The following is a 24057-nucleotide window of genomic DNA, read 5'->3' on the forward strand; positions in this document are numbered from 1 at the left end:
TGATAAAATCGGGGGAAATATCATGGAGTTGGGTAATAGGGTGCCTCTGCATCCTGCAAATTTTCAGATCCTTGCAAGATAGTTAGAGGGAGAAAGGAAAAAGGAGAACAACTTCTTGGGGGTGGTCGGTATCTGAAACGCCAACCACTCCAGGCGGGCACGCGAATCTGCGCCCCGTGCGTCGGCGGCCCGCCCGCACGCGCCCTCCACTCGCCTCATCGACCGATCCACGTACGCCTATACGCGGAGCGGCAGGCTCCCGGCCGGAGCTTGGCTTGCTGCACCGACGGGCGTGAGACATCGGCGCGGTCACCGTTTGGAACCATGACGACGCCACCCTGGTCGGCATTTGGAGCAACGACCGCCGCCCTTCTGGCCGGTGACGACCCATTCTCTCTTCTTCGCACCCCTCTCCGCACAACATTAGGGGACGATGTCCTCATGTTCCATACTCATCAGTTTCTTTGCCGTATTGAAAACGAGGTAGCACTTGAGGACCTATGAGGTTGACTCGAGAATTTGCCACTCGACGTCTCACTGAATGTCTTCAAACGCCCATTGTTGGAGTGAGATAAATCCTCGAAATTCCCAGCAGACAAAACCATGCTGCTCATGTAACGCAAGCAACCAAGCAAGCTTACAACAGACTCACACAGTGCTCCATCTGATCTCGACGTGTATCGTCCCGTTTCTCGAGTTGATCAGACGGTATTTCTCGTTGATCCGGCCATTGTTTACGACGTCCACTAGGTTTATATCCACATGCCCCAGCGATTCCTGAAAGGTTGTTGAGAAGATGGACTGGTTCAGAGGGTGTCGAGACAGCAGAAAGCTGCTGCAACCTGCAGGCAACATGACGAACATGACTGGCCTTATTGCGGTCTCCAGGCAGGCGGGGCGAGCGAGCCCGGATCGGACAGCGAAGCGGCGGTGGCGAATGCAACCAGGTCGGAGTTGTTAATATTTTATGTCACCGTGAAGCTTCATGCAAGCGCTTGCGGTCGCGGAGACGCCTGGAGTGAGTCTCACGTGGCGAACGAACTTTCCTGGGAATGTGGACTCCCAAACCCAACAATAATCACAATTTCTGTATGCATATTAGCGGTTTGAGTAGGATGATTAGCGGCTGCCATGGGAGACTAAAACTTTTTATACGGATGCATGTTTTATCAATCTCTCATTAAGCGTCTATTTAAACGTTTTTCATTGTACATGCTCTCAGAGGTCACCCTCGGGGAGCAGGCGAGCAGCTCCGTCACCATTAACTGCTATGCGGCAGCGGCACTGTGGTGGATTTCCCTTGCCCGACAGCGGCGAGGAGGCCAAGCGCCGCCGGGGACAAGGCTGGAGAGCGCAGGGGTGAAGGGCGTGGCAGCCACGTGTGGGTGGGTAGTAGGCAAGCCACACACCAGCAGCCAAAGGGTAGGACGAAAAGGCGAGGAAGAAGATGATGACTGGTATTTTCTCAAAAAACTGAAAAAAATGAATTGAGTCTCGTGGTAAACTGACGGGACTAGCATATAAGGATGCAACTTGAGAGCTAGTGGCATAAAAGGGGGGCCAAGTTTTTTTTATAGCAGATAAAAAGTTTGGCGAACTTTCAGTGGTAATAAGAATTTTACTCATATTATTTGTTTAGCACATGTAACTGGAGTAGCAAGACACGTAGGGCTGATATGAAGAGAAATAAATTAATATTCACTGGTTTACAAAAGGAAAATGTGATTTATGCTATTGATTTAGTCTGTTCCTAGGAGCATAGCTGATCAATCAGTTCAGGAAAATCTGTATCATCAAGATTTAAAAAAAGAAAAAGAAAATTAGAATACGGAGGGATGCTGTGTAAAAGAATTTATGACCATTTTTCAGGATGTCCCACAATAATAACATCAAAATTGAGCAAAAACTTGGAGATATGTGTACGGTTTGAAAGAAACTCACGTTTACAGCAATATGTGTTTCAGTGGAGATAAATCATTTGCATGTAAAATATGCCCCGTCGTGCACAATTTTTTGATATTTTTTTCTGAGACAGCTGAACTCCAGTAGCTTTCGTATAGCAGTAATAAATTAACAACATTGCTTTTGTCATAGACATGTAACACAGAGGGTGCACTTTTGTAAATGTAAATAGGTATTCCTCACAGGATAATACTACTACTGAAGAGAGACAGGTTGAATTTGAAGCCCTCTTAATAAAAACAATTGAAGAGCATATGCTCATAACATCACACATTTTGTTATGATTTATTCTTTTGACCTCTTAACATATATACCTATATTTTCTTACAATATATATATAATATCAAGATAAATAACATTCTGTATACTAGTTCGGTTAACTAGTTATATTAAGAATTAAATATATATAATATCAAGATAAATAACATTCTGTAAACGAGTTCGCATGGCTTGGCGGCTAGTACAACATAATATAGTATGCACAATTGAAGCAACAACATAAAGGCATCATCTAGAGTGTTTATTTGCCCTATCAGGGGTATTCTGATTTTATCCATGTGTATATTGTTGTAGAAAAGTTTGTTTGGTTGTCTGCATATACAGTTCATCTCTACATCCGCGGATGTAATTATATGGTTGGAGTCTGGTCCGGTTGATAAGCCCAAATCGAGTTTCTCTCTGGAGTCTGACCCGATGGATGCATTGCATCTGTTACAGTATTGCAACTAGCTCATTCGTTAGTCTTAGACACAGGGTCATTGTATATGCTCATACATCAAATACCTTCACATGGTTATTGCATCTGCATGTGTAAGGTCATTGCATCCTGTAGCAAAAATGATCATATTAGGTTATGATTACGATTTTAATGATTAATGATAATATAGTCATTAGGACAAACATATATGTGAAGTATAGATCTCATGAATGCAATACATTAAGAAGTCACCGTAACCAGGACAAAGATAGACTGAATTGGACAAGTCTCAAAGAAGAGAAGTCATCGGATAGTCCGATACAGAAGAAATTTTACTCATCGGAGCATCTCTGACAAAGGGAGAGAGAAGGCTGAAGACTTCACAGGATAGTCCGGTGCTCAGCGAGGTATAGCACCAGAGGTGTCCAAATGGGCGGCTCGGCCCGGCACGGTACGGGCCCAGTCAGGCACGGCCCGTTACTGAAAGTGCATCTAGACCCCCTAAGTGGGTTTTGGCTTATTGATGACAAAACGATTAAGGAACTAATATGTTTATTGAAGCTATGAACAGGTCTTAGTCTCAATTGTGAAGACTCACGGCGATTGGCACCCCTCGAAAAGAAAAGAGAAGAAATGTGTAGTACTCAAAAGGATTTAAATTGTTCTATCTTTGAAATTGAGTCTAAGCTAGCCGTACTATTAAGAGGGTTGCAATTATTAGCTTTCATGGTGTCTCAATGCTCAAGATAACCTTTTAGAACCAATAGTTGAGAGACACATTCATCCACGGACAACGAGAAAAATTGGCAGTGTGTACTGAGTCCGGAGTCTCCGGTGTTCACCGGATACTCCGGTCCTCAGTGTTTAGGCCGGAGTCTCCGAGAAAGACTCCGCCAGAAGAGCCTCGGTTTTGAATATTTTTTTATTTGTCCGGAGTCTCCGATGTTCACCGGACACTCCGGTAGTTGGTGAGTTTTTGGCCGGAGTCTCCGAGGGAGACTCCGCCAAGAGTCGCTCGGTTAAGTATTTATTTTTGATAGAAAAAGGTCGGAGTCTCCGGTGTTCACCGGATACTCCGGTAGGAAAATGTTTTTGGCCGGAGTCTCCGAGAGAGACTCCGCCAAGGGTCGCTCGGTTAGCTTTTAATTTAAAAGACCGGAGTCTCCGGTGTTCACCGGATACTCCAGTACCTGGAGAGGCCAGAGAGTCCGGCAAGTCTCTGGACTTTCTCTCTGTGGTAACTAAGTCTGGGCCGGAGACTCCGGTGTTCACCGGAGACTCCGGCAGTTCAACAGAACCGTAACGGCTAGTTCTGACACCGTTTTGACGCCGTTTTGGATTTCAGGCTGGAGACTCCGGTGTTCAGCGGATACTCCGGGGTAGGTATGTCAGAACAGTAACGACTAGTTTTTGAGGGTGAGCTATATATACCCCCACACCCCCTAGCATTTATTGCTTCCTGTTGCTGCTGAGCTCCACTTTCACAAAGCTTCCAAGAACATTTAAAAGCCCTCCAAACATCTATAGTGCCTAGTTTGCGCCAAATTTTAGAGATTGTGTTTGGAGTGAAGTTGAGTCAATTGAGCATTGAGTTCATCATCAAGCATACATTGTGATCATTTCTCTTGGAGCCTTGTGCTTCTAGACGGCAAGGCGTCGCCCGTAGAGCACCCAATCATTGTGGAGTGCCATGGGAAGTTTGTAATCGACATCGACTTGAGTAAGAAAATCTAGCTTGATCTTTGTGGTCGCTAGAAGATGATAGGGTTAGAAAAGACCCGGCTCTTTGTGAGCTCCTTAACGGAGACGTAGGCACTTCTTTGTGAGGTGGCCGAACTCCGGGATAATTTCTTGTCTCATCAATTGTGCGAATTTTACTAGTTGTGTAGTTTTGGGATTTTTCCCATATAATTAGTTTTTGTGATCATCTTGCTAGTATCTCTTGTTATTTAAGCATTGTGCTGATATTAGAACTAGTGTCACCTTTTAGACCTTAGTTGTAATTGCTTAACTTTAGTTGTTCTCGAGATCCTGTATAGACCGGATACTCCGGACAGACCGGAGTATTCGACCTTCACCGGAGTATCCGGCATCTGTTTAATCTGCTGTTTAGTTTTAATTTTAAGAAAAACCTATTCAACCCCCCTCTAGGCAACTTTAATTACATTCAGTTACAGCCCGTTAGCTAAACGGGTCGTGCCGTGCTGGCCCACATGCCGTGACTGCAGCCCAGGCACGACCCATTTAAGATTGGGCCGTGCCATGCCGGCCCGAGGTAGTAGGCACAATAATGTTTTTTTGCCTATCGGCCCGTCAACACGTGAAAATCAGAAAAAACATAAAAAAAACTGCCGGATGTTGGGATCGAACTCACGATCTCATACATGGGAAACAACCACTCTACCACCCTGTTAAGCATCTATTTATTTATTAGGGATAAACAAATTATATAAAATCTTAAAAAAATAGAAAAACTTAAATGGGTTGTGTCGTGTCGTCCCGGCGTGCCGCGGCTCTGGCCCAGGCACGGCCTGCCTAACCGTGCCGTGTCGGCCCGACCCGTTTACTCTCGTGCCGTGTCGTGCCTGGGTCGGGCCATTTTTCCCGTGCCTCGGGCTGGCCCGTTAGGCCCGACCCAGTTGGCCATCTTTATATAGCACCAGAGCTTTATCTGCAGAGAAGAGCATAACTGAAAAAACCACTGGATAGTCTGGTGTTGATGATGAAGGAGTTCACTGGAGTATTTTGGCTTGGGATAAAAGAAATTTAACTCACCGGAAGGTCCAGTAATCAGTAAAAGATATACATTGATGCAATTCTTGCATAGATGATTGCAGATGTGGAAGATCATAAAACAATAGACTGGAAGGTCCGGTGATGGGAAGTGAGTGCACCGGAGACTTTACCGGAGCATTTCTTGCAAAGGTGATTCCAAGTGACGAAGAACGAAGATGAACTGACCAGATGGTCCGATGTCAAGAGGAAGTGCACCAGAGGCTTACACGAGAGTGTTTTGCACAAAGAAGAAGTGGCGCGGTCTGGCTTAGGATAATTCACCGGATTGTTTAGTGATGGAGATGAAGTACGCACCGGAGTGTCTGGTGTTCAGGATGACTTTGAGTGGGAGTCAAATTGCTAGTTTCTAAAGATGCACTCACTAGATGATCTGATGTTGGTACTACTGTTCTCACTAGATCATCCGGTATTAACAGCTTTTTTAAGCCGTTGGGAAAACAACTAGTTGATGGGTGTGAGGCTATAAATACCCCTCCACTTAGTCATTTAAAGGTGTGACATGCTGCTGGAGTTCAGAGAAACATAAAGACACTTGGTGACTCAAGAAACGTGACCAAAAGAGTCTTGATGATCAGGAGTATATCCTTAATAGAGCTCCAACGTGAACTATGGGTGATATTTATATCATCGATACTATAAAATAAAATTTCCTTATGCCGAGTTTGTTTTCTCTACCGTTTTTACACTTCCGCATTACATTCTTGCAATCTACCTTTGTATATTTTGTTTCCTATAATAGTTTATTAGGATTGGCTATAAGTTGCAAATCTTTTAAACGGTAAAATAGACACACTAAATAAACCTAGAGCATATTTAGATAGAGATTGATATAGGTTTATCTTGTGAAGTTTTTAGAATCAATTAGATTAGCTTTTTAAGTGTCTTAATTCACCCCCTCTTAGAACGTCTCCAATACTTTCATATCCACCTATGTAGATAACTAAACACTCTTCTTTTCAGAGTCATTGCATCTGCTCAGTTTGCTTCTACTCACTCAGGATATACGCTGTAACTCTAAAAAACTCATACGACCAACCAAACACACTACTAGATACGATACATGCATAGCATGCAAGACCTAGAGTTACCTCAACAAGTCATACACTGAGGTCGTGTTTAGTTTCCCGAATCTCCCACATCATGACCTAACAGTCTACTTATTAGTATCACAAAATCATATTCATAAGAATAAACAATCACAAACTCAACTCATGCATACACTCATGCAGCCTTAAATTTAATTAACCAAACAAAAACTCAACCTATTCAGATAGATACAACTAAACAAACACTCTTTATTTCCAGAAATAACTCTATTCAGCCTGTTTATACGATGTAGCTATATAAAAACCCATCCGGGGAACCAACCCCACCCAACTGGTCGTGTCGTGCAATGAATTGATGGCAGAACAAATGATTCATCTGTCTGGACTGTTGATTGGACATGCGTGGACCAGATAGCTGCAAGAAATCGCAGATTTCTCTATGGAAGTTGTATAATACGGTCGGCTATCAGGTCACCAGAAAACGAGAGATGATTCCGCACCAAAGCACCTACTAGTAAAGTACACAGAGAACAACATTAGGCATAGTACAGTAAGTGCAGTCAGTGGACCAGCCTCCCCAAGCTCGAAGTTGAAGCTGAACTTGCTCAGTGCAGATATAAGGCTAGCAGAATCAAGATTCAGGTTCTAAACGATACTAATACATTGTTTACTTTGGCTGCTGATTATCGCCCAAACAAGATCAGTTAAGACTTAACACATAACCTAGCCGCTCCCCCTCAATATGGCGTCAAGGCAGCAAGCCTATGCGGTGGAGTCCTATATCTTGGACGTGATGACCTGTGAGATAAGAAATTAATCAGTAGACTCAACCATAACCGTATTTTTTCACACTTTTGAGTGAGCAATATCATCATTCATCATTATAACCAGAACTCCACTTACACAATACAGGAATTTCAAAATAGCTACAGAAGCGAGAAGTGTGTTCAAGAATTTGCATGTGAGATTTTCAGGGAAAGACATTACTGGGTTAAGTATTCTATACATGATTACGTTATGGAATGCAGAAGCATGACAAAAAAAAGGTATGTTTTATGCCAATGAGCTTGTGGAGCAAAGAAAAAACCATGTTGACTTTTCAATAACCACGGAAACTACGGAACAAAAGCATAGCTAATACCATACCTTGCACTCATGAAATTCTGTATATGACCTCTGCTGAATGCCTAATCAACATAGATAGTCTTTGTGAACAACTGAGTCACATTCATTGCTCTGATAGCAGTCTGTGCTTCCTCAAAGCTTCTATATTCAATCAGCGCATATCCCTATCAGACAAAAGAAACCAGGTGCAGACAGCAATTAGAGAACTACGGGGCAAAGAAAAGTGCATATGAGAAACCGAACTGAAAATTACTGTTGCTGAACAAATGAGGGATCATTTCTTATGTCCATTGTTTCTCTTTGACTTGAATAAGCATCGTTGCAAAAAGTAGCTGATAAACTCGCCAAGCCTCCATTAAAAAAATAAAGAAAATAATAGGACAAGGCAGTTTTTGGTAGATCATTTAGTGTTATATATAATGTTGGTTGTGTGTGCCCCTCTGGTGGGTCCTTTCTCATAAACCACAACTAAAGGCATATAGCACACACTGTTCTCTAGAAACAGTACTTCAACTAATCATGCATAAAACATGTGTAAAATAAATTTTCAAATCTAAAGAACTACACAATCAGTAATTCAAAAGAATGTTTTCACATGGATGTAACAATTTGCTAGGAACAAAGATGTACTAACTAATCTAGGAGTAAATTAGTCACTTGCTGTTTTAATATGTGGGTGTTAGGGTAAACACCATCAAGAGGATAGCCGGATGTCATCGACTGCTAGGGGAGAGATTATATCATAGATTAAGGATACTTAGAATATTAAGGAATACTAGATTAATTCTTCTTCCTTGATTCCAGATACATGACATATACCCCTTATATAGATGGTGACTAACTCCTACTTAATCGCTATCTAGAATCTTATCTCTAACTAACCTTTAATCACTACGTAACATGCAGCCGGCCCTAGCTTGTTGCGGCTGTCCACCTTTTTGAGCTGCGCGCCACCCTCATTTATGGGCCCATACTGCCCATGACAGTGGGGGTTCCTGTTTCATTTAGAAGACATTTGTTGTTGAATGGCAATTCCTTCTGATAAAGAGGAAAAGTAGCTACAATCTTGGAGGGGTACGCAGTTATCTCAAGGGGGTAGGCAGTAGACTTGCACTTGCGGAATCATGCCTTAGCAATATATTTATTTACTTGGCCACAGCATATAAGCTCTCCAAAACTGTGATTCATAAAGCGGATGTCATCAGGAATTAGGGCAAGATTCTTATGGCAAGGTGGTCAGAAAAAAGGAAATGTCATTTAGCCAAATGGTTGAAAGTACGCCTATCAAAATCACATGATGGGCTCAGCATAAAAAACATTACCAAAATGAATAGAAGTTTTGTAAGCAAATATATTTTCAGAAGTATGCAAGGCAAGATGATATGTAGGCAGATAGTGAAACTAAATATCTCCGAGGCAAATCATGTTTTCAGATCAAAAGGAAACAAGAAAAATGCCAACCCTAAAAATTTAACTGAGCCTAAACACTAAACTTACATGGCTGAAGGATGACAATGACCACTTATACTTAAAGAGCGATATTTCATATGAATACCTGTAAGGTAAAACCAAGATCCTGTAGGACCTAAACAGCATAACTTGGATTCCAATTATTCTGTGACCCTAACGAAGGTCCTCAGAAATTTCTACTAATAAAAAAGGTTTGACAATGATGATCATAAGCCAAGATGTGAAAACATATGAGTAGCTAGATCACTCCTGTGCATAATAAACCACCATTCCTCAGGATCTTTTAGCTTTTACCCTTAAGAAGCACCACAACAGTCAGCAGGTAACAATAAATTTAACAACATATTTTTTAAAACTCAATTTAACAACACATAAGTTAAACAGAATAGAACTTTAGTCATAAACAATTGAGCTTGTAGGAAGCTCATGGACTCTATATTCCGAAAGAAGAACTGCCAGCTTTCTGGAAGCTGAATTTGTAGAAATTGTGTTTGGTGTACGAACACTTCGTGCTCTTTCAATTAATTTATGACCGTGCAGTCCAATGGGAAGCATTCAACTGCTGCACATTACATGATCGACAAGCTACCACTTACATTAATTTTAAACAGGACTGCTTCAAGAAGGTTTAGTACCATTAAACATATCATCATGTCTAACATTACTACTCAAGTTTTTGCTATGTGTTAGTAGCTGGTATAGCATTTTAACAACAAATAGAAAGAGTATCAGTAATTTTATATTCTTATAGCATGTACAGTTATTGCACCTATCCTAGGGTGCTAAGGTGTGCCATCCACCACTCTCTCTCCTTAGCCTTGTTGTTAGTATTTTTGTTGTATCCCTTAGCATATCTGCTAAGGTGGTATATTTTTAAAATTATCTGTTGAAATAAAAACCATATAATAAATGCATATATTCTCAATGGTATTACAAAATAGAGAAGCATAATTGATTTTGTTATACAGGAAGAGAGTAACATTTGAATTTGACTAAAATACATCCACCATATATGCTCTATTAAAGCCCTCTTCAATTTGTGATGTGTTGATCGATCAATGGGATAAGTACTTGTTTATTCGAGTTAAATAAGTAAAATACAATGATTAACGGTAATTATATCATAGCACAAGTGTCATTAGTATGCTCACATCATATATATTGATTCATATTCATTTAAGATACAGAAGAATGGGGTATTTTATTTGTATTTGATCCGTGCCTACCCCTAAACGAGGACATAAAGAAAAAAAAGTTATTTGGCCAGCGGAAAATTAGTTGGCATTGATGCTATGCTTTTCGTGCTTGGTGCTGATAGTTGTATCCTTAAGCAATGATGCTAACCACCTTCTCTCTTCTATGGCTCTGCCTAGCAGCATCCGATGCTCGTGCTCTTAGAGTAAAGCTATCAAATTTGCCTTGGCATATCCAATGCGACGTTCTAGATTGAAATGCAAGTCCTTGACATGTCCAAATTCACTGAAAAACATTGTGCAGATCATCTTCTTCCGCATCTTCTTTAACTCCAGTGACAAGGATCGTCCATCCTTCAATAGCTACAGATTAATAAAGTTCTCAATCACTACAAGAGGTAAGATCAATGAACAATAGATGTATGGGAAATGTATTATTACTGCACCAACAAAGAGACCAGAAACCAAATATTGTACAACCACATAGATTTGCATACCCACGGTTATTTTGTTATCCATACCAATTTGCCAAGTATCGACAAACTAACATATGAACATGCATATCACCAGGGACTAGCTGGAAGAGTTAGCCTAAAAGTTCCTGGGCTCCATACCTGTCTGCCCACAAGAAATTGAAGTATACAAGCAAGTAATTTTGCAATAGTTTTATGAAACATAATTCTTACTATAACCGAAATGATGTCACTAAGGATAGCAGACAAACAACACATCGCAGTAAAAAAACATGATGTCATGCTATTTATTGCAATTATACTGCACTGCCTAATAAAATCTACTAATGAATACATCAGTTTTCTGCTGTCCTACTTGTTACTTGTCGTAATGAGATGTATTTGAGCCATCAAATGCATCCATTTGTTTATTTCTAGAACACTAAAAGTTTGTAAGAACTAACAATCTTAAGTTTCAAGTAATATAAATGAAGTTAAACAGGCAAACTAAATCCATTTCTTTCAAACAGAATAATGTCAGGCACTCAGGTAGAATTTACGAGACATAACCCACAACAAACAGGCGGGATGGAGAGCAACCAAAATAAGGGATGCATTATTCAGTATGACACGCCATCAAATTAGACTACTCTCCGTGATTGGTAATGCACAGTTCAAGGTGTGTTTGTTCACTTGACTGTTCCATTAAACACTGTGGTCCTGTCTTTGGCTGCTAAAACATTGTCTTGTACCTTATTAACCATGGCCACATCTAAAAGGGACTATCATATTTGCTCCTAGGAACCGCAGAACTATAGCTGTCATGTAAATGCATAGTTTTAGTTCAAAATCCCCATATGTATCTATGTGATCCATCAGCATCATACCTCGATTTCAGCATCACTGCTGCTCAAACTAATTTACATCATACATCCACTGTGCTCACATACGTATCCAAAAAGTCTTCCAATATAACTTATTACTAAACCATCAGAGGGCACTTAGGAGAAAAAACACATATTCGACACCCCCACAACCACCAAACCTACAAAAGGATGATTGCATATAAAGGTGTGTTTGGTTGGTGGGATAAGGTTGAATGTGAGATGGCCATCCATATTTTTTAGGTGTTTGGTTAGAGGGCGGGTGGATGGAACCATTCAACTTTTAGGAATATTCCTCAAATATGTTGGATGTAGTGATTCATTCATTTTGGCTGGATGAGATCATTCACCTTATCTAATCATGATCAATAGGAAAATAATTAGTGATAATTAGCATGTTGTATTGCTGATTAGTATTTATTATTATGAGATTATAGTTGTTAAGTGTTAGTGTGTTTATTAATGCACTATTGATGTGTCAATTAGAGTATGATTAGTGACAATTAGCATATTTTGTTATTAGTTAGTAATTACTACGATAATATTAGCATTGATAAGTGTTAGTACGTGTTGATTAGTATATAGTTAACTATTATTATTTAAAATTAAGATATATAATTTAGTTAATCACTCTCATCCACCCAATCAAACAGAAAACTAGCTTATCCCATTCACCCAACCAAATAAAAAATTGACTCATTCTATCCACTTAACCAAATAGACAATTTAGATATATATATATATATAAACAGGGATGGCCATATCACATCCACCATTGCCCTCCAACCAAACGCACCATAAGTGTTTCTCTACATTTGAACCATTTGTTTGCAACGTCCTAAAAGTCCATAAAAATCCACCGCCAGGAACCGTGTACTGGTTTGGATCGTTAGTTCGCCATCGCAGGACAATCCTAAATCCTAGACCGATTTCTAAATGCTACAGCCACATACGAGAGTACGAATGAGATTGATCTGTATCACCTTCTGATCAAGCACACCCGAGCCGAAAACCCTAAACGGCTAAACCCCGACGAAACATCAATAACCACGAACATTGGACTAATGGAACATCACCAACCTCGCCCACAATTTTACACAACCTACTCCAAAGTTACACGCAAACCCCAGCCAAAATTTTGCAAACAACAAAAGCCAAAAACCCAACCAAAAGTTCCAAAGTTAGGGATCACGCCAAAAAAGGGTTCGTGTAAGGGGTTCTCACAGCGCTGCAGGCCGTGTCCATTGCCACCGGCGTCAGAAAGGGAGCCGAAGCCGTCGCGGATGGAGGCGAGGATGGAGGGGCTACGACCGACAAAGTGTCCGCGAGTGCGCGCCACGACAGGGGAGACGATGTGGGGCACGGGGAGCGCGTGGGGGGCACGACCATCCTCATCCATGGCATCTTCATCATCCTTATTGTAGCCGACGAACTCCACGTCCTCCTCCTCCCCCGTCGTTGCCCTCACACCGCTACCATCTATTTGGAGAGAGAGAGAGTGGGAAGCAAGTGTGGTGGGTGACAATTGGCAACGTGAGGTCTTATAATGGCGGTAACTACGAACTAAATTTGACTAGCTAAGTGTTGATTGTTACGACTAAATATAAATATTAGATATAACAATATTAATTATAAATTTAAGTATGAAGATATAAATGTATTATAAGAGTACGAATGAATATATTATAAGTGATATTATAGTAAAACTAGTTTTATATGAAATTCGAAAAAGGAGATTATCTAATAAGTTTTCATTTAATTAATTTATTTTATTAGTAAACTGAGTCTCATATACTTAGTCGATAATAAGATTGAGAACCTGAAAGGTAATGATAAATTGTAAACATGAATAAATTATTTAAATTTTAAGAATTTTTTTATCAGAGGAGATGAGTAATAAAAAAAACCCACGTGGCAACGGACTCGTGCGTACGCAATAGAGATTAGAACAGCAAGATTTGCATAATAGTCCCTTGAAAAAATCTACTAATTTGAAGCAAAATCTTCATATCAGATAAGTCCTCGGAGCAGCAGTCAAATCAGAAAATAAATTCTATAAGATCTTTTTATAAAAGACTTCTGTGAGGCTAACTAGACTAAGAAAAAAGAGATACGTATCATTATAAAAAATAAAAGTCTTTCGTAATTCCCGGTTCAGAATTTGCTTTCGTCGAATCAGAGACTGATGTCTCGAATGATATTTGAGAACAACCTGGGGCTTCCATGTAAATCGGAACCGTCTCGACTCTCGAGTCCAGATTCCTTCCTGCAATGGCGGCGCCCGCCTCATCCGCCTCCTCCGGTAGCGGCGGCGGCGACCCATTCGCGGCGGCGGAGGCTGTGACTACGGCGAGCGCTACTGCTTGTGCTTGCCCCATCTGCCTCGAAGCTTTCAAGGACGAGGCCTACCTCGACACCTGCTTCCGTCAGTCCTCTCCTCTCCCCAAAATCTCACGAGTTTTTCCTTAATCTCCGTGCTAAGCTTGTTTCCGTCCGATGGACGCTTCTAGTTGAGCATGAACTCTAGGATTTAATTTTGGGGTGTAATTCTATCGCGACTCTTGTTCTGTTGCTCAAAATGAAGCGTAGAAGCTGTAAATTTGCTATTGTTCAGATTCAGATTGATAGTTTTGCGATTTATTTGTTTAAGATCCTTTCTGAAATTTATATCTGCTTCTGCAGATTCTTTTTGCTACAAGTGCATATGCCAGTGGGTAAAGATAGTAGCGAGCAAGCATGTGGAACCTTTGTCATCAGTTAGATGTCCCCTTTGCAAGGTAAGCCCAATTCTGCCTATTAATGGCACCATCCACGGTGACAATACATTTGCCCAAGTAACTCTATTGTCATTTCGAAGTGCATGCTTAGATAGACAGTGTGGTTTTCTAAGTAGCGAACAGTGTGGTTCTCTAAGTAGTGCTCTATCGTAGAGAGCAAAAATGTAGTGTTAGTTTGCATAAAAAAAAGTAGTGGTAGTTCAAAATTTTACAGTGCTGTTAAAAAGCACAACTGGTAGTTGGCTGAGTGAACCATATGCACAAATTTGACCATATGTATTTTTTTTTCTTTTTTCTTTTTTGCCTGAGACTTAGCACTGATCACTTGTAATCTTGTGAAATTTTGCAGACTGAAAATCTATCTGTTATACATGCTTTTGATGGTGAATCATTTGAGCGGTGGTACATAAATCAGGAACCTAGGAAGAGGTATCCCTCCTCTCTCCCTCCCTTTTTCCCTCTGGCTTTGCACAGCTGCACTCTGTAGCCCATATGCACAAGTAAGCATTTACTTGGTTGCTGCAATGGAGACTGTCTACATGTCATTCGTCTGATTGTAAACTAAAACTTGTTCTTGCATATATGAACAAGTGTATGTACTAATCCCCTTACTTATGGTACAGGCGTCTTTCAGATGCACACGAGTTGGTATTGCATTTTTATAACATGGAAGGTATTATGTTAATCTGTGTTTAACTTTTCTGTTCGCAATACGGTATTCTATATCGGAAATTGGTTTACCTCACTTGTTATGCAAGACTGAAGTTTGCTAAATTGAGCAGAGATTACAAGCGATATCTCCAGCATGCAGCAATACTGGAAGCAACACAAATATCTCCGAAAGAAAATTTGGCTTGAAACCTGGTTGAGACGGGAAATTCAGGCCCTTATTCGGGTATGATGCAGACCCCTGCATATTAGCAATTAGCAATACAGTTATTCCATCCTGTGCACTTTAACTACTTGGGGTAGGCCACCTAGCTTGTTTGAAAGGAGATATAATTTGAGCATCCAACTGGTACTTTGATAGTGTTAGGATGCTTTAATTTTCCTTGTTTGTATCTTTATCCATGTATTTACAAGGTTGTGAAGTGGTGTCAGATTGACTGTCCGATACCAGCTTGGACTCCTAAGAAATGCCGTGTAGTTAGGGCTTTTATCTGCATTGATTCTCAATTTTGTGTTACCCATTACTCATAGATCATGGTCAAAAGAGACACTATGGTGTCTTTAGCACTACTATTTTTGTTGGCAAAAATTGGTCGGTTTGCACATTCAAGAAGCAGTAGAAGCATGTTCTTGTCTGTTTCAGTAATTATATTATGTCGAGGTTGTTCTCCTGTGTTATAGAATAGCATCATTTTCTTTGTAAGAAGAAGAGTCACAACGGTTGCTTGCTTGCAATACATATGGAATTTCTATCATGTTGCTTGCCAATGATGTACAGTAATATTTAGTCTTGCAGGATGAGAATGTTGAGGCCATCGTTTACCACATTCATGGTGTGATCGAATCTTTCATGAAAAGGCATGAAAAAGATCACACTTCAAGGAAGATTTCACCGGAGGAGAGGAGGGAGGAGTTCAAGAGTTTGCTCTCTGATGCTGCTAGGCCGTTCCTCCTTGGCCGAACGGAGCGATTTGTGACCGAGGTAGAACTCTTCCTGGTTTCAAATTTGAACATGGAAGCATACAACAAATTGCGCGTTCAGAGATTTAGAGAGTCCACTTCCCATCTAACTAGGGAGCAAGATCTACTGCCTCATGATCGGTCTCTTGAGGACCACTACTTGTATTTTATTAGTGATGACACAGGTTGTACTGGTGAAATATAGTTATCTGCAATTTTCATCACATTATTACTGTTCTGTAGACCCCCTCAGTGGTGCCATTTTTTTCGCTAGTCTTGATCGATATGCTGATGAAGAGGCAAATAAGCTGGACATATGGATGTGGCAGTAGGAACTTGCTTTCTGAACAAGAAATAAACAGGCAGAGGACAGGCCTTCTCGACTGTGTTTAGGGGGGGGGGGGGTAAAAAAGGGAGACAGAATACAGTAAAGTTGTGTTTTAGAGATCATATTGATGTTCAAAACAAGTATTTGTGACAAGCAGGGGCGAAGCTGTCTTAGGGCTTGTTTGTTTAATTGGTTTGAAGCTTTTGTCTTTTCTGGTTTCTAACTTCTTACTGATGATTTTTTTCTATTAGTTTTTATAATAAATTTTTAGTCTCTTAGCGTACTAAAAATCAGAAAAGCTCATCTCAACTATTTTCTCAGCTTTTAGTTTATTTCTTCAAAAATTAGTTTTTTGGTTTTTTTTTTTTAAAGTCAGCTTATAGCTGAGTTGTTTGGTTCGATTTCCAGCTTCTAAGATGCAAAATCCAAAAAAAAAACAAACCAAACAGACCCTTAGCCATTTGGGCGCATGCAGCCATGCTTATGGAGTTTGGCCTTTGTGGTGTTGGCGGAATTGGGTTTTGCGTAAGGTGTTCGCATGTTGTCCGTACGTATGAAAGTTTGGCTCCAAGTCGGTGGCTTAAAACATATTTCAGTATTTTAAAACTTTGAAAGCCCCCTCTGATCATCAATCAAGCGTATAATTCCGGAGTAGTGCAAAGTTGATTAAAAAGAGGTTCACGGAATTAAAAAAATTCAGGACAAAACAACCGCACTTGAACTAACATGGGCTGAGGCATGACCGCTGGACTTAGGCCGAAGTGCCACAAGGGAGAAACCGACTCATATTTCGCTGGGCTCAGCCGAACCTAGTGGTAGAACTAATCCTGCTCCTGCGAATCCGGCCCTGCAGATCGACGATATTTTATTATTCATTATTTTTATTTTCTAATTTAACAGAAATATATATCCATTTTAAAATATAAAAATAAACACATGTTACCCGTTTAGCGTGCAATTTATAAATATCACCCGTTGAACTTGTGATTTATAAATCTCGCTCCTTTCAAAAGGACGAGATTTGTAAATCGAATGCTAAACAGGCGAGAAATGACATGACAGTCCATGTGGGTGTAGAGATTCTTCTCACCAAGAGAGAAATATTTTTCACCCACTCCACTCAGACGGCAAGAAGGGTGTTTTTATAAATTTTGCATTTCCCACCTAGAGCTAGCAAATTTTATATAAGACAAGGTAATTTTTTATTTATTTATGCAAAAGCGGTTTCATTGCATTGTAGGACCCGACTATGAAAATTTACACATATGCATCACATGATATAAAGATCATATTATTCACATCATTTCTCGTGAAAACAAGTTAAGCACGTAATTGAATTATAACAACGCGATGTGGACACGCTATACTAAAAAAGTTTTACACTTGATACTTGGGATAGCACGATGAGTCGAGGGCAATGTTTTTAGAGTTTTTTTGTTACATATTACATCTATGGAAAGATCATTTAATGAATTATATTAAGTCAATTCCGAGTCATTTATAATGTATCTATTTTCATTTGTGCAATCACATTGACTTCACAACAGATAATTTTTTTTCATCCTTTTATAACGACTAGGCATTTCTCGTTCTTCCAAAGAACGAGAAATCATCCCGCACAATAGATCACCCTTTGAGAGATATTTCTAAATCTCACCCTCCTAGCGGATGATCTATTTTCTGGGCCACTAGGATGCGGCTCCCATAATCATCCATTGAGAGGGAGATTTTTCTAATAGATCACCATCTGTATTTATTTTTTGTCTTAGAGTTACAGTGGCAAGTTAGGTGGACTCTTCTCACCCTCTACTTGGATGATGATACTGATCGCGTTTTAGGAATGGGATTTATTTCTTGCTCTTTGAAAGAACGATTTTTATAAATAGATATGTTTTTATAATTTTTTAAAATAGATATATATTTCTGCTTAAATTAGAAAATAACAAAATTCCGCAGATGGACGGGTACATCGGCGAACCGGCCGGCAGATCGGTCGAATGGTGCGAAAAACATCGTGTCGAAACGCCGCGCGGCGCACCCACTGACTGTGACCCACTCCACCTGTCTTCTCCGCGGCCGCGGCGTCTCGCCCGCTTTCCTCCGCAACCGCGCGGAGGCGGCGGCGGGAGACACAGAAAAACGAAAAAAACTCGCGCGAAACCTGGCAAAAACTCGAACCTTCTCCCGCGCGCCTTCTCTCAGCTCCCTCCCCATCTGAGATCCATCGTTCCCTTCCACAGTTCCACCCCTCCCCTCCTCCTCGCCACCCCCCCCCCCCCGCCTCAACTCGCCGATCCTGCGAAGCCGGCCGAGCCCTAACCGCGGCGGCGCCATGGACACGGAGCCCTTCGACGAGGCGGAACTCGTGCTCCCTGCCTCCCCCGCCGCTTCCCCTCCTCGCCGCCTCAAGCGCCTCAAGAAATCATCCTCCCAAACCACCACCACAACCGCAGCCCCTCCCGCCGGCTCCCCATCCCCACCTCCTACGCCGCCGCCGCCGGCATCACCGGGTGAGGAAACCCTAGCTCCGCGCCCGTCTCCTACCACCGACCCCTCCCCGCCGCTGTCGGCGTCAGATGCGGATGCTCTAACCTCGCTACCCCGTTCATCTCCCAACCCCGATTCCTCGCCGCTGCCTCCGACGGACTCGACGGATGAGGAGGAAGATGACGACGGGCTGGACCCGCTGTTCTCCGAGATCGGCGGCTCCACGGGGTGGGATCCACTGGGCGCGCCGGTGGAAGGGAACGGTGGGGACGAGGAAGAGATGCTCGGGGGAGGGCTCATCGAGGAGCTGCGGAGGGAGAAGTCTGCGAAGAAGCGGCTCGACATGGACGAAGGAGATGGGGAACTGGCCGCGGGGGCGGAGGCGACGGGAAAGAGGAGCAAGAGGAGGAGGAAGGGGGAAGCGCCTATGGAGTCGGCCCGAGGGAAGAAACGGTCTGAGAAGGTAATTGACCATTCTCTCCCGTGTTCTGACTCGTGCTAGTGTTCATTTGAATTGCTGGGAGGTTTCGTGATGGACAGTGTGGGTTGATGCGTGCAGGAGAGGAGGGTGCAGCTTGATTCCATCCATGCCGAGTCACAGAGGTTGCTGCGAGGTATACATGTCAACTGCACATGTGATTATAATTTAAATGTTGGGGTTTGGTATTTATTGGTTTGTCTGTTCGTTGTAGAAACAAGGAGCGCGACGTTTAAGTCAATTGTGCAGCCAGTTTGCAAGCCCATCTCATCGGTCCTGGAGAAGATTCGCCTTCGTAAGCTGGAGATTCTAAAGAAGTAAGTAGTTTGGTTGTTTTTTGTGAAGTTTCATGGAGAATCTGTAAGTTTTCTTTACTATGGTTTCAGGTTAAATACTCCTATAGAAGATAATGATGATAATGATGCCTCTTTGGACCCTGTGAGCGATTCTGCTGAGCATTTGGGTGTGCCTCAGGTTAAGGAAGTGGCCACAGATGACAAGGATTCGAGGATTGTAAGTCTTCATTGATGTGGTTAGATTTGATTGTGGTAGTCTCCATGAGACTAAAAGCTGTGCTGTTGTTGCAGGATGACGCTGACAAGGACTTCGGAGCAAATGGCCATGACCTGGTTCGGTCTAACAGTGTTCCAGAGGATGAGGTGAGCATTGCTTTCAATCCATTCGTTTGCAGTTTGGTGCTCATACGTGACTGATATGGTGGTTTCGCTTGCAGGATGGTTTGAGTTGCAAGAAGGATCTCCATAATTGTGGTACGGAAGCTTCTGATGAGGTAGGAGTGTCCCCTTCTCCAATTCTGGATTGCATTTGCAGCAATTATTTTGTCACAACATAATAGGAGGATGCTTTAGTTATAAGCAACAGTCCCCTATATTATTGTATTACTACTTCAAGCAGTTATTATCACACGTGCGGTCAAAATAGCGAGCTACCCAGTAAAGTTTCGCCGCTGTAAATTGTGACAAATCTTATAAAATAGAACAACAATTTCTAAACAGACAATACATTTGCAATTATAAATATATAAAGTTCCTCATACTTGTCTGTAATAAACTACTTGTTTAACTGTCAACTGTTTGATTCCACTCCATTAGGAAATTTCTGATAGATCAGAAGAGAATCATGAGGAGAATGCCCAGTCAGGTGATAACCATAACGATTCAGTAGATCAAACTCAACCGCCCCACTCTTCAAGCCCTACCAATAGTACAGACGACATGTAAGTGCAACACTTCTCCTGTATATATTTTCTTTCTAGCATTCACTCTCAGTTGTTCACGACAAGCATTGTAATTATTGTGTATGCCGTAGCTGCAGCACCGGAGCTTATTATTTTTCTCCCCTAGCTTTGCATGGAATTTGAATGGTTAAATTAAAGCATTATGTAAATCGTGCCAACTAGATTTACCAATGCAAATCAGTTTTGAGGCCCTGTCAGCTGCACCATAAAACATGCAGTAACTTCACCATGTTTTGCAATTTTGATGAAAAGTTGAGGATAGATACAGGTCATTTATCGTTATGAATATCTTTTTTAAAGGAATCGTTATGTATATCTGTTAGCTCCATTTCCCCCTCATGTATGGCTATGCGGTATCTTATATTTACTAATTGGAGGCTCCTTTTGGTGCCTCCACATTAATCCTAAAAAAATCTAGAAATTCTCATAAAAAAGCAAAACATCCGACCGTCGAATTGATTGATTGACTAACTGTAACCATAGATCAACAATCAGAAGAAACAAAAGATTAAAAAACAAATCAGAGTCCAACTCTAACTACTACTTCCTTCCTGATCTTTCCTTCTTTTTTTTTTATAGATATCCTTTGTCCAACAAGATTACGTTAGCAAACTACAACTTAGTTACGTTAGCAATAAACACACTTTTCCAAATCAATTAAAATATACCAATTAAATATACGTGTAATCAGATATTACAAAATTAAAACAACAGAATGCAAACATATTACGGATTATCACATAAAAGTAATATCAAAGAATTTATAATGTATCTCAAAAAAATAATATGAGATACGGTGACAATATTAAAAATAATAATAATTTCAAAAAATCAAGAAACAAATAAAAATCAATTTGCATAACACATAAAATGAAAATTATAAATTAGATCTATTCACAAATAATAAATATGATTTCAATATTATGAATAAAAATTACATTTATATTTTATATTCTAATATTTAAATATAAATAGCTGATGTATCTTAGCATACAATTATTATTAACATAAATATCTAAAATTCAGTTGTATGCTAAATTTCTAGCCTGTGCAATCGCACAGGTTGATGCGCTAGTAATATAAAATAGTCTTGCATTTTATGACTCAGTTCATCAGAAGATGAAGAAGATAATGATAAAGAGAACATTGATCCAAGTACTCAGAAAAATGATTTAAATATTGATGAACACCTCCAACAAGCTATCGGAGGAGGCTCGTGTCCAGATGACTCAATCCTGAAGGATTTTCTAGATGATGAAGCTGAAGAAGAGGATGATAGTGACAATGACATGATGAGGTTTAAGGACAATGAAGAGGATGGAGGTGACGAAAATGAAGTTTTTAATGATCTGATAGCAGCTGGCTATGAAGAAAAAGATGTAGATCGTGAGAAGCGTAATGAACTCCACCAGAAGTGGCTTCAGCAACAAGATGCTGCTGAAACAAATAATGTTTTGCAAAGATTGAAGTTCGGTCATCAGGAGCAGAAAGAATTAACAGATGAAGATGAAGATATAGCAGACTGTGAGGATGAATCAGAAAATGAAATGTCATATGATTTAACTCCAACAAATGTTGTGCGACAAAATTCTGAAAAGGCAAAACAAATGATTGCAAAGATGTTCACGGACGATAATGATACTTATGAGCACTCTGATGACGAGGAAATAGAGGAGCATTTAGCCCGTCAACGTGTTTCAAAGCGAGAAGTAAGTACTACACTTATATATCTGAATAATTCATCAGAGTACACATCATTGTACCACTATTTATGGTTTCATAGATGCGGGTATATTTCTGCTCAAGGTATTGGACTTTAATTACTTGCCATTATTGCTAGTTCCTTTATCCTTCCTTGCCATGCTAGTACCGAACTATTTATTCGTTTTGTGTGCTTCAGTAAACTAATCTGAGAATGACACGACTTTTTCATGCATAGGTTCATAATAATTTATTCATATCTCCGTTGGAAGATGACAGCTCAAGGGAAGTGTTTAGTCTAATAAAGAAGCTCAATATTGCCCCTCAGGCCAAAAGGAGAGGAAAGCAATCGACATGTAAGGGTGCCCTTCTTCCAAATTCATTTTTACCTCCTAATTGACTAAGACTTGTTGAATTGCTAACGATTGTTCCTTAATTTCTCCAGCAATTCATGAAATGCTTATGGCTGGAAGGAACAACAGCTCTTCTTCAAAGGTGTGTGATTGTCAATACCCGTGGCCTCTTATACTTCTTAGATATGAATGTTTAGTAGCTGAACATTTCTATTGTGCAATGTTCCTTCATGTGGCAAATTACTGGGCATGAACTTCTGTAACTGCTAGCGCTATAAGGACAATTTGGACTTAATAATTTTGATTTCTTTCTGATAGTAGCTTTAGGCTCTATGTTAACTAGTACTATATGCCTGCACAATTTTTCCTTACTATTGTACTGCTGTTAATTTCTTGGTTCTCTTGCTTTGCAACTATTATCTGAGATAGTCAGTTTGTTTCCGCATGTTTGACCATCAAATTACAGCACTCTAAATATTCCTTGCAGTCATCTTTTCTTGGCCGGACAGCCAGTGGTTCATTGGCATCTTCTCACAGATCGGTTTATAGAACCTATGTATTTGGTCGTGATGACAGCAATAGCAGCAGTAGGAGCTGCATGTCTACTTCTGAGAGTAATTCAGAAATGGTAAGTTTCTTGAGAAACTTGACTCTGCTCTGTTCATGAATTCGAATATGCTCTGAAGAACGGGGTATGTTTCCTATTTTCAAGAACGTTCTCATGTGCTTCTGCTTTCCATCCTGCAGGAACATGACAATTCCAGCCAACCCAAGAACAAGAAAGCTAAATTTAGCAGTTCACAGCCGAAATCAGTAGGGTTAAGGACAAATTCCGAGGGTGATGCGAGTTCAGGTGTTTCCTTATTTGAGATCCTCCGTAGGTCTTCCTCAGTTACTTCTGATAAACAAGAATACAGCCGTCAGGAAAGCTGTGCTACGATCACAGAAAGTCAGGCAGTGCATCAGTTCTCAGCATTCAAATTATCAAGGAGGTTTTCCAGGGTGGGAGCAAGAAATTGACAGCCTCCTTCCCTAGCTAATCCTTGCTACCATCCTCAATCAGGAAAATGAGATACCGTCCTGCGCTTTTCGTCAAAACAGTTTGTTTCCTCTGGCAGGTTTTGAGTTCTTAATCTCGTGTTTCATCAAATATGCTCGCTCTGGGGAATGTAAATTGAATTTCCTGTGAGGCGTAAAGTCGAATATCATGTTTGCTTTCGTACTCCCAATGCATTGGCTCTTCAAATAGATAGCTGCTGTTAGTTTGTTACCAAATATATGGTTGGGACTTAATAGCTGTAACTTCATGATCATCGAATCAAACATTTTGTACATGGTGTATGAAGTTATCAAATTGTTGAGTAAGAACAGGGTATCGGGAACTCTTTGGGGCTGTTTGGTTCTTGCTCTCACGAAGCTAA

At 40.7% G+C, this 24057-nt stretch overlaps 2 protein-coding genes and 1 pseudogene across 3 annotated transcripts; 2 read left to right on the forward strand and 1 right to left on the reverse strand.

Annotated features, from left to right (window-relative positions):
- Positions 1-7238: 7238 nt before the first annotated feature.
- On the reverse strand, positions 7239-13850 carry LOC133914003 (RNA-binding protein Y14B-like; annotated as a pseudogene).
- On the forward strand, positions 13833-16563 carry LOC133915184 (uncharacterized). 2 transcript variants are annotated; one of them, XM_062358251.1, is made up of 7 exons: positions 13833-14050; positions 14308-14402; positions 14752-14831; positions 15026-15075; positions 15185-15297; positions 15868-16053; positions 16306-16563. In XM_062358251.1, exons 1-7 carry the CDS (start codon positions 13897-13899, stop codon positions 16309-16311), a joined length of 684 nt encoding a protein of 227 aa, XP_062214235.1. In that variant the 5' UTR covers positions 13833-13896; the 3' UTR covers positions 16312-16563. The 2 variants fall into 2 exon arrangements, with proteins under 2 accessions (XP_062214235.1, XP_062214234.1); XM_062358250.1 differs by lacking the exon at positions 16306-16563 and having other exon boundaries at positions 13834-14050; positions 15868-16269.
- Positions 16564-18425: 1862 nt separating this feature from the next.
- LOC133915185 (uncharacterized) lies at positions 18426-23968 on the forward strand. The gene is made up of 12 exons (XM_062358252.1): positions 18426-19309; positions 19406-19460; positions 19539-19641; positions 19711-19837; positions 19912-19983; positions 20058-20114; positions 20437-20561; positions 21691-22291; positions 22522-22639; positions 22729-22778; positions 23124-23264; positions 23384-23968. The coding sequence occupies exons 1-12, from the start codon at positions 18692-18694 to the stop codon at positions 23654-23656; spliced, it is 2340 nt and encodes a 779-aa protein (XP_062214236.1). The 5' UTR covers positions 18426-18691; the 3' UTR covers positions 23657-23968.
- The last annotated feature ends 89 nt before the right edge of the window (positions 23969-24057 follow it).

Source organism: Phragmites australis, chromosome 4 (assembly GCF_958298935.1).
Source record: "Phragmites australis chromosome 4, lpPhrAust1.1, whole genome shotgun sequence".
Taxonomy (NCBI): domain Eukaryota; kingdom Viridiplantae; phylum Streptophyta; class Magnoliopsida; order Poales; family Poaceae; genus Phragmites; species Phragmites australis.

Bases quoted from the DNA above. Each gene is read 5' to 3' on its own strand.
- LOC133915184 (XM_062358250.1), top strand. From the start codon at position 13,897: ATGGCGGCGCCCGCCTCATCCGCCTCCTCCGGTAGCGGCGGCGGCGAC. The intron at 14,403-14,751 runs GTAAGCCCAATT...GAAATTTTGCAG, and splicing joins TTAGATGTCCCCTTTGCAAG to ACTGAAAATCTATCTGTTAT. The intron at 14,832-15,025 runs GTATCCCTCCTC...CTTATGGTACAG, and splicing joins AATCAGGAACCTAGGAAGAG to GCGTCTTTCAGATGCACACG.
- LOC133915185 (XM_062358252.1), top strand. From the start codon at position 18,692: ATGGACACGGAGCCCTTCGACGAGGCGGAACTCGTGCTCCCTGCCTCC. The intron at 19,461-19,538 runs GTATACATGTCA...TGTTCGTTGTAG, and splicing joins GTCACAGAGGTTGCTGCGAG to AAACAAGGAGCGCGACGTTT. The intron at 22,640-22,728 runs GTAAGGGTGCCC...TAATTTCTCCAG, and splicing joins GAGAGGAAAGCAATCGACAT to CAATTCATGAAATGCTTATG.